The sequence below is a fragment of the Netta rufina genome (assembly GCF_964035555.1).
Source record: "Netta rufina genome assembly, chromosome: 5".
Taxonomy (NCBI): Eukaryota; Metazoa; Chordata; class Aves; order Anseriformes; family Anatidae; genus Netta; species Netta rufina.
In genome coordinates this window covers 60378319-60392135 of record NC_140128.1, presented here as the reverse complement: position 1 = coordinate 60392135, position 13817 = coordinate 60378319, and the positions used below count along the sequence as shown (strand labels likewise).

Here is a 13817-nt window from a genome sequence, read left to right as displayed (position 1 = left end):
GCCTGCAGGGCTGGCTGGGAGACTCCAGGATTTTCAGCTTCTGGCACAGAAACTCAGGGGTGAGAGCTTTGTGAGGGAAGAACTATGGAGTATGTGAATTTGCTCCACCTGCACCTAGCTTTCGGCAAGTATTTGGGATGCCAGCAGTTTTGCTGAGTTCATAAAGCTTGTCTGACTGCAGCGGTTATGCTTAAAAAATCCAGAGGTTCTCAGAGCTTTACTTGATGCCATTCTTGAGGCTTTCCTTTAGCCAAGCCGGGCGCTGTTGGCAGGGCACTGCCGGGTGCTGCACCTGCAGGAGCAACTGGTTGCTGGAGCAGGGGCCTGAGCAGCTTCCCATCGTCTCCCTTTTGCTGTAACGCAGCACTCACTGCGATAATTAACATAATTACACACACCCTGACCTTGATGAAGGGGAGGCAAAAAGCCGCCGCCCAACGTGGGGCTCGAACCCACGACCCTGGGATTAAGAGTCCCATGCTCTACCGACTGAGCTAGCCGGGCGCTGGGGGAGCACCTCCCACCGCCTGCCCTTCACCGCCGCACAGGCGCATGCGCGCTGCCTCGGAATGACGTCGCCGCGCCGCCCCTCCCGCCCAGCCTTCCTCCAGGCCGTAGTTTTGGCCAATGGGAGCGCGGCTTGTTGGGCGGTGGGGAGCGTGAGGGGGCTCGGTCGGGCTGCGGTGCCGCCATGAGCTCCATCGGCACCGGGGTGAGGGGAGGGGGGGACGGGGACCGGGACCGGGAGGGGGCGGCGGGAGGAGGCTGCGCGGCCCCGGGGAGGCTGCGAGGGGAGCGGGGAGCGAGGGGATGGGGCTGTGCTGAGTCACGGCTGGGCCCGCGGCTCCCACAGTGGCTGTGGGGCCGGGCCCGGGTTTGGGGCCCGCGGGGACGGGGAGAGCAAGGCCTGGGGGGTGGGGGGGGGGAAGAGGGGGCTCAGGGCAGAGCTCGGTGCTCTCTGCAGGTACCTGGAAGGGGTGGGGAGCTGGGGGTTGGCCTCTGCTCACAGGTAACCGGTGATGGGACCAGGGAATGGCCTCGAGTTGTGCCAGGGGAGGTTGAGGTGGGAAATGAGGAGACATTTCTGCTCAGAGAGCAGGCAGGCGTTGGGACGGGTTGCCCAGGGAGGTGGGGGAGTCACCGTCCCTGGGGGTGTTCAAGGGAAGGTTGGGCCTGGTGCTTGGGGACAGGGTTTAGGAGGTGACATTGGTGGTAGGGGGATGGACCAGATGATCCTGAATGTCCCTTTCAACCCTATTGATTCTGTGATTCCTGCACTGCACTGTATGGAGCAGCCTCCTGATAATACTTAATCCCCACAAATGTCCCACAAGTGTCAGTCTTACGTTTTTAAATAGACCTGCTCTGAAAATAACGGGATGCTGTAGTAACACCCTTTTGCTGAGTACCGCATTTTCTTCCTCAGTATGACCTGTCAGCTTCGACGTTTTCTCCCGATGGCAGAGTGTTTCAGGTTGAATATGCGATGAAAGCTGTGGAGAACAGTAGGTAAGATACCAGTGCCTGCATTGCTGCTTGTTGGATGGCCGTTATTAAAGCGATGTAATTGGATTAGGCAAGCGTGATGGCATTGCAGATGGAACTAATTTTAATGTCATTTTAAGCAACAATGTCCCTAGCTTCATTTTACAAGGCATCAAATTAGGCATAAAAGTAGAATAACAGCTTCTGCTTGCTTTGCAGTTTGGTAGGAGTGGGTATCTTGTGGAGAATGCAAAGGAAGACAGTAAAATTGCTCATCTGTGTTAAGGCAATAAAATCCTATGCTTTGGGGCAAAATCTGGATGCAAACTGAGTCACTGAAAGCCTGACGTGCTCAAAGCCTCATTAATTTTTGATGCCGCCTTTGCATTCATCAAGAACTTGAGGACATACAAGTTCTCTGAAAGCTACTTCAGCTTCTCTGGGAGCGTCTGTCTTCCTTCAAGTACATGCAAGGGAAAGCTGTGAGGCAAAAACTCCAACTGCGAGGTAGCAACAAGAAGCTGATGGATTAGCGAGGCATGGGCTGGATCACCCGAGTGCCAAATAAGGATCAGTGAAACGTTTGAGTGGGGACTTGTCAGCCAGCTCTACCTTCCTTTGAGGAAATATTGATGTGCTTAGTCTGCTGTTTTCCCCCTCCTCCGCCTTGTTGTCTTCAGTCGTGGGGTTGTAACAGATCTGCTTCTGTGGAAATTATGTTGTAGTTGTAGTATTTTGTGAATTCTTCACTAGTTACACTACGGTTTGGTTCTGTGTGAGACTTCCATTTCTCTTGTCTTTCAGTACAGCAATTGGGATAAGATGCAAGGATGGCGTCGTTTTTGGAGTAGAGAAACTGGTTCTGTCCAAGCTGTACGAGGAGGGTTCCAATAAACGTCTCTTCAATGTTGACCGACACGTTGGAATGGTGAGTTACAATTTAATTTCTCATAATCGGAAAGGGACTTCCTGCTCAAAAGGAGAAATACACACCTGAGAATCACTAATGAAGATATTAAGTTATGCTAAGATTTGTGTCTACATAAAAATGCTATAGAGTTTTTGACTATTTTCCTGTAATTTATTCTTGATTGCACACACACAAAGTTCTAAATGTAAAATAGAAAACTTGTACATGTTTTGAGGCTGTTAAAAATTCCTTGGAAGTTTTTTTCAGCAGTCCAGTTGCTCAAACTCGAATATGAACATAAATCTGTTTCTTTTATGTAGTAAAGAAAAGAGGTGTGTTAAGAGGGAAAATGCTGCAATAGCACTTGAGTGCAAGATTCTTTTCCTTCTTAATGTCTGAGAGTCAGCTGAATTTTGTCAAGGCTGACACCAATTACTGGCTAATCCGTACCAGTGATGTGAGGATGACACCAGGTAGTGGCAGCTGGGTGACAAAAATACACGAAGCTGTATTTACTGGTGATGTAGCTGTATTTACTGGTGATGTCACCGGTATCGGGGAGAGAACTGGATTTTTTTCTAATCTAGGCTGTCATACAAAACAGGGACAAAGAAAGGACATTGCTATGGATGTCTTGTGAAGTGTTATATGAAGTATTACACCAAACTATATGTCATGTATAATACATGACATGTTGGCAGTTAATACTCACATTATGAATACTTCGTATGAAATATGAATATCAATGTCAATACTTCATATGAAATATGAAATATTGCTTGGATTAATATAGTCCTGGCAAATCAGAAGACACGACTTAAAATGAAGATAATTTTAGTTATTAATTTTTCCTAGAGAAAAATTCTATACTGTGTTAATATCTAATCATCTTGATGTGTCTTGATTGAACTCACCTGTAATAACTAATACGTAGAATTCAGTAAAGATCTTAGTTAAGTCACGTGATTAGACTTCTCAAAAGTTTTCTGTAAGAAATGTTTGGACTAGCTGTTGGGCATTCTCATTTCAGGCAGTAGCAGGACTTCTGGCCGATGCTCGCTCTTTGGCAGACATAGCCAGAGAAGAGGCTTCCAACTTTAGATCTAACTACGGCTATGATATCCCACTGAAGGTAAGAAATGGGCACAGCTTCTGTAGGGTTCTTTGTTTTCTTAGTCTTGACTCTGAGAATTAAATTCTACTACTTGAGGCTTACTTACTCCTTCAAATAAAGACGTTAATTTTTGTTTCCACTTAGCATCTTGCAGACAGAGTGGCCATGTACGTGCACGCATACACTCTGTACAGCGCCGTCAGACCTTTCGGTTGCAGGTAAGTCTTTTGAAAATGCTTGTTTGTAAGGATCTTGTTTCACGCCTGCTGGAACTAGTTAGACCAGCTGAAGTCTTTTTCAAACTTGGTGTTAGTAACCTAGGAGTCATTTTGTAAACAGATCCCTCCTTTTTTGTATGTGTGGAAAAATTTATGGGATAAAATTCATGTTCGTATGAGGGAACACCAAGCTTCTAGGTGGATCACTTGCCCGTCCCTCAGTTTTAAAGCTGAGGCAGTTTAAAGAGTTAAATCTGGGGCAGTCCTGAAAGCAGAACTTTCCTCTGTGATCATCCTGCTTACCCTCAGAGATAAAGAAGAGGTTAGAGCTGCCATGCAGCTACAGCACAAAAGGACTAATAGGCTGAGATCTAGTTACAGATCGAGTAAAATGTTCCTTGCAAGTTGCACATGCTTTGGTGTCGTGATCACACTAAGCCGTTCACTTAATAGAATGGAGCAGAACAGAAGGAGTTAGGCACCAAGAAGAATGTAGGAAACCTGGTTTAGTCTTCATAGTTGTGTGCGTTGGTAGAAGAAATGTCTCTAATTTCCCTTTTTTCTCAATCAGTTTCATGTTGGGGTCCTATGATAATGATGATGGTGCACAGCTGTACATGATTGATCCATCCGGAGTTTCATACGTGAGTGTGTCAGAAATATTTCCATCTTAGTGTAAGTTCCCCCTTTAAAAGCTCCTAATTTGGAAACCAGTAAGTGCCATTCCAGAAGTGCTCTTAATTGTTGCTCTCTTCCCCTGGGAAGATCTCCAGTGGATCGCTGCCTAAGATGAACAGAGCTGTTGTTTTTTTTTTCTTTTGCATGCCTTTGTTAAACAGACATTGTCTATTTATTGGAAGTAGCGCAGTCTCCATGAAACTCATTTTTTAAAGCTTGTCTCTCAGAAATTTGGTAGCTCATTCTACCTGGTTATATCCAATGAAAATCCCCACACGTTACCCCCAAAAAAATGAGTATTGTAGTGATGCCCCGTTCACAAAATACTTTGTGTATGAGAGAGGTTTAGATAAACAAGGGCTGCTGCTCTGATGCTGGCTGCTAACAGCAAGTCAAATCAAAATGGGTACTTCTCTTTGTCTCTTCAGCTTTGTGTTACACACAGGATGGTACTTTTTTTTTTTTTTTTTTAATTTCAATATGTCTAATAGTGTAACTCGTGAGAGGAACAAAAGTGCTCAATTTTACGTGCTTACACTTCAATGTATTTTCATGGTAGGTGGGGTTTTTGTGTTTGATTTTTCCCCCCACACACACACACCGTGGAACTTCTCTAATTTGCTTTTCTTTTTAATTACAGTAGATGATCTGTTGCAACAAATTGAACAGACATGTTTCTGCCCAGAGCAACTACTGAGCACTTTTCTGTCCATGGTGGCAGTATTTAATCTAGTAATTGGATTCTGTTCTCCAGTTTAGGAATCTTACTTGAAACAGAATACCAAGGCTTACTGTGTATTTGCCTTATTATTATGGGAGTGGGGTTGGGGGGTACATATGTAATGGTAATAACTGTAGAGGACATAGTATTTAACTAAACTTTTTTTTTTTTTTTTTTTTTTTTTCTATAGGGTTATTGGGGGTGTGCCATTGGTAAAGCCAGGCAGGCTGCAAAAACAGAAATTGAAAAACTTCAGGTACGATGTTCTAGTTCTATTCTGTCATTTCAAGGCAAATATTCCTACCTTATTACTTTTTTGGATGCCTAACATATGCAGGATACAAGAGAAGCAGAAGAAATATCTTGTAGATTGTTTTGGCCTCAATTATAATATTTCTGAAGTCTTGCCCCTGGGCAACGGGTAGTCCATAGGGAGTCCACATTTTTTAAATAGGAAGCATGACCATACACTGCCATGCATGCCAGCAAACACTCATTGAATTCATATAAAAACACAATAAAGTTTTCTAGTTGTGAATGAAAGCCTTAGGGCAGCATTGTACAGGGTGGTGTATCTATTTTTTTCCAAAGGTTTTAGATGATCCTTTTCTTTAAAAAGTTGAAAAAACTGGTCTTGTTAAGGACAGTGAGTGAAACTGCAGAATACTGAGCAACCCCTGGAATATTATGACTTGAAAATGTTAATGGAGAAAAAGAAAATCCTTGCCAGCTAAGACAGTGTTTCCCAGCTAGCTGATCTTGAGGTACTGTCTCTTATCCCTTTCTGTTTTTTCTCCTTTTCTTCCTTTTTCTTCTCCTTTCCTCTAGCTGCTTGTTGTTGCTGACTGTAATACACTCCCCAAAACATCTGTTATATCTGATGAAGAGGACTTTAGTGCTGTGAATGCTAGAGGGAATAAACTATGTGGCATGCTGTCACGGACAACAAAAAGAGCAATTTCTGTTCAGCATTTCTTGCTTGTGCAATACTGTAATTAATTTTGTGAAGTGCTACAAGAAAGTTCTGTGGATGCACACTGAGAAGCTGTTTCATAGCCTTCTGAATGAGCGTGTAGACAGTTAGCTATGTGAAACTGGTCCATGGAGAGAAGCTGACCGAAATGTATCAGTGTGCCTTAAGATGACTTAAAGTTAGGTTGGAACCCTGGAAGACTTCTGTCCTCCTCTTGGGTTGTAGTATTTGAATCGCTTGGAAGCAGAGACAGCATGGGGCAGTTCTGCTCTTGGCCTGTTTGTTGTAATTCTTATTAATTCTTGAGTGTTATTTATAGTTTTGATCTACAAAAGTACATCACAGCTGTTCATTGAAAAATTTAAGTTCATCTGGTTGTTACACTCTTAAGAATAGTCCATTTCTGGTGGTGCAGCATTATATCTGAAAAATTACAGGAAATTACAGGAAAATTGAAAATATTCTTAGACACAATTCATTCAGTCTTGGATGTGGACAGGTGCTTGAACACCAAATTAAAGGTTGGAGTCCTATAGGATGATCTGATCTTGATACTGGAATCATGGCATCTGAGAAATCATTCTTTCAATTTCCACATGTGCAAACTGACATAAAGATAATATGCTGAGTAATAGATAATTTACCAAAAAAATTTCTCTGCAGTGCTGGGATTTTCAAAACCTTTATTGCTTGATATTCGTGCAGCTAATTAGTGTTTCCTATGAAGTGTAGCACAAGGAAGAGTGGTGTGCCACACAGCACAACTGCGTTGATTTATTCAATGGCTTGTTTGCAGAATGCCTTCAGTAAGGCGTGTGATCCTGTCAGAGCAGTGTGAACCAAGCGCAGTCTTGCATGCTGATGCTTTTTGTTAACTGTAAACTGGGCAGGTTCCCAGGGCAGAGTTAATTTTGCTAAGATGAATTTCTGATCGAGTGACAAAACTGAAGTGGGAAGACAGATGCGCACGAGCTTTTGTGGGGTGATTTGCCTATTGACTAAGACTCTCACCCATGGAAGAAGTGACTAGGGGTGGGAAGTTAGAGGCATGCATGTAGGCATAACCTTAAAACCTGCCTTACAGGTACTGTGGAGCAAAGGCTGTATCTGGGAGGGGACGTAGCATGCGAAACCCTCGTGTGCAGCTTACACTGCAAGTGAAAAACACTGCAGGGATCACACCTATTGCGTGTTACGCAAACACTTCCTAATCTTCAGCTGCAGGAAAACTTGTGATCACATGGAGAGGATTTGAATCTTTTCATCTCTTCTACAGTGCTTCTCACATATCTCCGGATACTATTTAAAATCATTTAGTATATAGACATAATTGTAATTAACCCCTGTGATAAACCATTATGGTGTTTCCTATTATTGTCTGTAGAGTTAATGTTATCTAGGATGGGAAAAGGATCATGGCAAAAGATTAACTGAACCTCCAAGTTTTGACTTGTAAATGTGCATGATGGTAACAGACCTTTGGGTTTTCCTGGTTCACTGCCAAGTTCATACGCATAAACACACGTGGTCATTTAAATGTTCGTGTAACGCAAATTGTACTTGTAAATAGCAGAGTGTCAGCGACTGCGTTACAGATTGAGTGTCACAAGCGTAAGGGCTGGCACAATGGATGTCTGTTTAGGAAACTTCTTGGAATGCAAATATGATGGCACGTCCGTCTGACCAGGCATGTTCCTTTTTCCCTGCCCGTTGCTTACTCAGGCGTGTGCTTTACCCCTAGAAAGTGCAGTGAGCCTCAATGTGAACAAAGGACTGTTGTCGTCTTAGGTCCTTCACCCATGTCTCAAAACTAACTTCTGTACAGGAGCTTTGAAAACTTTTTGAAAGTCTGACAGAGATGGTAAACTACATAAGTAGTGCATTTTACTCTGAGCTCAGTGTAAATAATGGGAAAAGACAGAAATAACTTTGAACTTGAAAATCACTTTATGCTAGGGAAAGTGTCAGTAAAATGTGTAACGAATTGGTCTGTATCCTGTGTCTGAGGGCCCATTGGTTTCAATTAAAAACACCAGGGGCGTTTTTGTGAGTGATTGATCAACAGCTGATGTTTATTTGGTTGGTGCAAATGAAACATTGAGAAAGGAAATAACTTTGAAACAAACTTGCATTAATGAAATACAGTGGTCCAAAAGAGTTGACTGGTAAGAGATTTGATCTGCAGAATATGAATTTGTCACAGAAATTGGGATGAGACTATTCTGATTAACTATGAAGCTGTCAGAAGACTGAGAGGTAGCAGTGAAAAAATACAAAATGAGTTGCTGATAGCTTGCTCAGCCATGCAGTTGGTTGTTAACACCCTACCAGTATTCCCCTCCTTGGGCATCACTTACAAGTCAGACTTGCTTGCAACAGTATGTTGGTAAGAGCTAAAGTATTAGTATGCTACCTAGAAAGAGTGTGGATGTTGTATGTGAAAATACAGTGCCTCCTCCATACTGTATGTGTGGGGATTTTACAGTAGTTTATCAGAAAGCATCTAAGAATGAGACAAGCTTTGATGTTACAGGTAGCTGTTCAGTTTCTAAGCTCCCCGATGGTAAGTACTTTAAAGTGAGGAGTCTTTCACACTCACATTTTATTTAAGGAACATTCAAGTATAAAATTATTCACTGGAAGAATGGCTTGCATGTAATAGGTTGAACAAAAGTGAAAGATGCACTTGTAGAGAATAACAGCAAGCTCATTAGGTATGTGCGCACTCATTTTCTGGCCTTGTGGAAATGAAAAACTGGACGTTCTCTTAAGCTGTGTATTTTTTTTGCCCACAGATGAAGGAAATGACCTGCCGTGATGTTGTTAAAGAGGTTGCGAAAATGTAAGTCTCCAACCTGTTTTTCCAAGTTGACAAAAATTGGTACTGCTGAACTTGCTACGGTTTCACACTGAGACTGTTCCTTTTAAATGTAGTACCAGGTTTCACTTCTCTTAGATGCGTGCTCACGTTGACTCTAGTATATTACTATTTTTCCTCTTGTGAAGTGGGACATGCTACCCAAATACTGCAAAATGACAAAGGATGCAAAAAATATGCTTATCTCCTCTGCTACTCGTTATAGGTGCAGTTTTGTAGCAGCAGTGGGTTAAAGCTTAAACTGTCTGAACATAGTCACTGGTTTTAAAATATATAAACTAAGTGACAGCTGGGAGAAACTCAGTGTCCTGGTCCTGAAGAGGTGCATACTGTGTTGTGCAGATTGTTCAATCACCTGGGGCTTCAGACATGAAGTAGCAGGCCAAAAATGAAGCTGAGGTCTCTGACGTAGCCTTCTTATTTTCCTAAAAGATTCAAGCGCTTGAAAAAGAAACACGGTAAACTCCTTGTTTAAAGAGGTTTACGGGGTATAGCTGTTCTCATTTCACTGATTAGGTTCATACCACATGAAGATGTGGGAAATACTGAACTTGCTAACCTACTGGGCAGTTTGTTTACTGATGCAATTTAAGATGATGCATCAGTGACCTCATCACCCGAACTTGCTAATGCCATTCCACGAACTCAGAGTATAGCATGCTGAGTGGCATGGTGCAAATCACATACTAGTAAGGGGAGAAAAGAGACCAGGAAGACTTGTGCTAGGTAGTGCACGAATTGGCCAGTAGTAATCTTGAAAATACTTTGTGAATTATCATTTTCAAACAAATACAACAGCTACCTACAACGCTTAATGTTTTCCAGAGACATGTCTGTGCTTGTCACATCTGATACTGATCTCAGGCGTTTTATGGCTATTACTTAGAAGGTTATAAGGAAGGAACAAATGTTTCCATCGTTTGTGTTGCAGCCTGTGAGTTTATTGCAGTTTATGTCAGAGGCCATCGTGGTAGCAGCGAAAGGAAAGAATGTGTGGACTCTTCTTGAAACCTAACAAGGACTGATTCTAAAACTGTACAAAAGAGGCACAGATTTTCAAGTGCTCAGAAGCCTTCTGTTCTTTAATTCAGCCTCAGCTCAAAACTTAACAGCAATTCTAGGTACAGTTCAGTTTTCTTCTAGCTTAAAGCTAGTCCCTAGTAGCATTTAGCAAGATACCAAAAATTTTAATCATTTTTTTAAATCCCGAAGTACTTGCCAGAGTCCAAAGTAATGATTTCTTCAAGAGCTCATGGTAGTACACTTTATTGCATAAAGCTTGTAAGCAGTGTAACACCTAAGAAAGGGTGTAGGTGAATCATGTAGGTTATCATTAAGTGCAGTCTGACAGCGACACAGGGGTGTCAAGAAGGTAAGCGTATAGTATTTCCTTGGACACCCACGTTAACTTTGTTCTCCTATATATTTGTTTCACAATACTTTTATCAAACTTTACTTAGAAGTAGTTATTGTGTCACTGGAGGCATCCTTACTTCTTCCCTTGTCTCCCAGCTTTCTGTGATGATGGAAATAGCTGGTATCATTCAGCTTTTGGCTTCATGCTCTCTGAAACAAGCTAAGGAGCACTGCTTTCTCAATAAACAAAGCCTGAAGTTAGCATTTGCTGTAAGCATGGCAGTCAGGATGGAGAGCTCAATGTACAGGTTGCTAATTAGATACAAGATATGATGATGTTCAGATTTAGTCTTAAGTGTAAACTAAAGTAAGATTTACAGGAGAAATATATGATGCTGCTGGGACTGATCCAGCAGGAACAAACAATGCTGCCATGGTTCTGCAGTATCTGAATTCTAAATATCGCTTTCTATAAAGGGCCCGCTGTCCTGTTTAAGATAACTTAAGCATCTCAACTAGATTAATACAGCTAAAATGCAAGTTATTTAACATCCTATTATACTAACAACCCTAGAATACTCTGATGTGCTCTTGTTTTTGTGGGGGATGCACATAAGGGAAGGGTGAGGGAGAAAGCAGAGCGTGTATTAACTGTAAGAACAGTTATTTCAACAGAACAAGAAATCTGTGAAATGAGGAGGGTATATTTAACCTGTTGACAAATCTGTTCTAATATATACTTCTTTACAGAATCTACATAGTTCACGATGAAGTTAAAGATAAAGCTTTTGAATTGGAACTCAGCTGGGTTGGAGAAGGTAATGGATTTCTAAATTTCTATAAACACCAAAAATCTAAGTTCCTGTAACCGAAGTAAAATATTTGCTTTTTAACTTCTTTCTGTACATCAAGGTTTCTATATGAATTCTGCTTCAACTGCACCTCTTTTTATTTGCAGTAACCGGTGGAAAACATGAAATTGTTCCCAAAGACATAAGGGAAGAAGCAGAAAAGTACGCCAAGGTAAGATCCAACATCGTTGTTATCATCTCAGGGTTCCACTAGCCAAAGCTGGAATGGAATCAATCCACAGTAGGATTCCAGCATTGTGATGGCTGGAAAATGTAGAGTCATGCATCACTTATGTAGTAGCTGATATTCTGAAGAGAGAATTGAGACTCTTGCAGTGTAATCTAGAGAACTCTTTTAAAAACTATACTTCAGGAGGTTTGCACAGTTATTTCTCTTTCAGAAGTAAATATATTCCTCTTCAATAATGGCATGAGTAGGAAAGGTAAAGTTATTGCAGTCAACATGACTTATTAAAAGACAAGCAGCTGGAGATAGCTAGCCCTCCAGCATTTAACAGCTTTATATTTGTTCTAGAAGTGGTAATGGTGCTCAGTGTTAAACTCCTAAAAACAGGAACTAGCCTGCTGAATACCAACCTTTGTACAGATTGAGAGGATTGTAATGCGACAGCACAACTCCCTTTGCTTATTCCAGGCAAGCTGTAGAACAGCCATTAAACTATTCTTTTCATCAATTTGTTTTAAATAGGAATCTTTGAAAGAGGAAGATGAATCAGATGATGACAATATGTAACACATTGTTACTTCAGGACAAGTTCAACTTTTTTTTTTTTAAACTTAGTACAAGTTTGTTTATAATGTATTAAGCATGGGATGCTACTATGTACTCGCTGGAAAAAACTGAGTGACCAACTTGCACTAATAATAAATTTTCCATTTTACTGTCTGCTAGCTGTTATTTCAATATAGTGTAGGTCAGCGTTATCAAGAGGCAACTGTATTCCAAACTGTACAGTACTTCAAAACAGCCACTAGAAGGAAAGATGTTATCAGGTTGGTGTTGCTTCCTCTTACTTCAAAGTTTTGAGCTAGGCTAGGTACTGAAAAAGTCATCTGCTTAGAAATCTGATGAGTCTCCTGCTTACATTACCTAGTTTAGCAAACAGCAGAACTTGGTTAATCCTGCAAGTCATGATCTTGGTTAATCAAGTTCATCTGTCACCATAGTCCCTGATTCTGCTTGGCAGGAGACAACATACCTAGCTGTAAAAAAAAAAAAAAAAGCAGCTGGCAGTTTTAGTGATATACCCAGCTGACAACTTCAAACAGCCTGTGTAACAAACAGAAACGCAGGGGGAGAAAAAGCTTTAATCTGAAGTGTTAAGACCACACTAGGAAAAATAAACAATGTGAAGCACTTGAACACCAGTGCTTGTGTTAAGTTGTAAGGCTGAGATCTACTAAGCTGTGTAACTGGAATAAAAAAAAAAAAGTTCAAGTTTTCACAGCTTTATTCAGCTGTGGTTACTTAAATCAGTTCTGAAGCAATAGTTAACTTTCCCGGGAACTGAAAACAAGCTTTCCTGCCCATTTCCCACACCCCTCCTCTTTCCTAGGAAAAGAGGCAGTATCTAGTCTAGTCACTTCAAAGTTTTGAAAGACAAGGCCTATTCACCACTTTAAAACTCTAAATGCAAGTCTTATACATTAAATTAAAATTCAGAGGTCATGTTTAATCCAAAAATGCACACTTTGCTAACAAATCAAATGCCTCAGCTTCAGTACTACATATTACTAATGACAAGCCTATTAAAATGTTTCCTCCTAGTTTTTATCTTTCTGTGCTTCTGCTTTCTCTTTTCTAAAGGAATTATAGGATACAGCTAGTTGTTGTTGTTTTTTTTTTTGGCAAGGGAAAGAAAAGGGAGATAGATGGGTCTGCATCAGTGCAGAATGACCATCTCAGCTTATGTTTGCTGCAGTCAAGCTGCATGAACTTTTGCTTCTGCCAGGCACAGCTTTCAAACTCTGCTAGAACTGTCAGGCCTCCCTGCATGGACATGAATGATGAGCATGATGGATAGCTTCAGTCAGCATTGTCTCCTGAGGCAACAGTGCAGTTGTTACACTGAGTCAGGGCTTAGTTCTGTATTGCATTCAGCTGGAATTTACTACTGAAGCTTGCTGCTGATTCAGCTCTTTGAGTCAGTGAGAGCCAGTTAGGGAACTAATCAGCAGTCTAAAGCATTTGCTGAGGGCTGAGCTTCCACTCACCATATGTAACAGGACTCCTTGATTCTCTTCAGGCTGTCTTTATTCTGCACCTCAAGTATTGCTGAATGGAAATTAAAAGCCATCCTTACATGGCTACAGGTGTCCCTCTAATCCTTTTAGTAAGAGCCATTCAGAACTAGGCCGAGGAAGTACAGCAGCCATACAAGTTCAGTTTCTGTTTTAAGTGAGAAGAACAATATCAGTCCTGCATGAAAAAAATATTTCACCATGTTAAGATACAGGCAGGAACACAGCCACTTTCCTACTCAAGTTTCAGAGTGGATACTTATCAGAGAACAGAAGTTCCTTTGACAAAGCATGCTCTGGTTTGTTGCTTGTTGTGTAGAAAAGCCCAATGAGAAGCAATTTAAGAGCTTACATGTTTCCAGTGAACTTAC

General features: G+C 41.5%; 1 protein-coding gene across 1 annotated transcript; it reads left to right on the top strand.

Moving 5' to 3' along the window:
* Positions 1–600: 600 nt before the first annotated feature.
* On the top strand, positions 601–12091 carry PSMA3 (proteasome 20S subunit alpha 3). The gene is made up of 11 exons (XM_084288183.1): positions 601–712; positions 1427–1509; positions 2290–2413; positions 3426–3527; positions 3654–3727; positions 4299–4371; positions 5317–5382; positions 8895–8941; positions 11084–11151; positions 11292–11356; positions 11894–12091. Exons 1-11 carry the CDS (start codon positions 692–694, stop codon positions 11936–11938), a joined length of 768 nt encoding a protein of 255 aa, XP_084144309.1. The 5' UTR covers positions 601–691; the 3' UTR covers positions 11939–12091.
* The last annotated feature ends 1726 nt before the right edge of the window (positions 12092–13817 follow it).

Bases quoted from the DNA above. Each gene is read 5' to 3' on its own strand.
- PSMA3 (XM_084288183.1), top strand. From the start codon at position 692: ATGAGCTCCATCGGCACCGGG. The intron at 713-1,426 runs GTGAGGGGAGGG...TTTCTTCCTCAG, and splicing joins TGAGCTCCATCGGCACCGGG to TATGACCTGTCAGCTTCGAC. The intron at 3,728-4,298 runs GTAAGTCTTTTG...TTTCTCAATCAG, and splicing joins GTCAGACCTTTCGGTTGCAG to TTTCATGTTGGGGTCCTATG.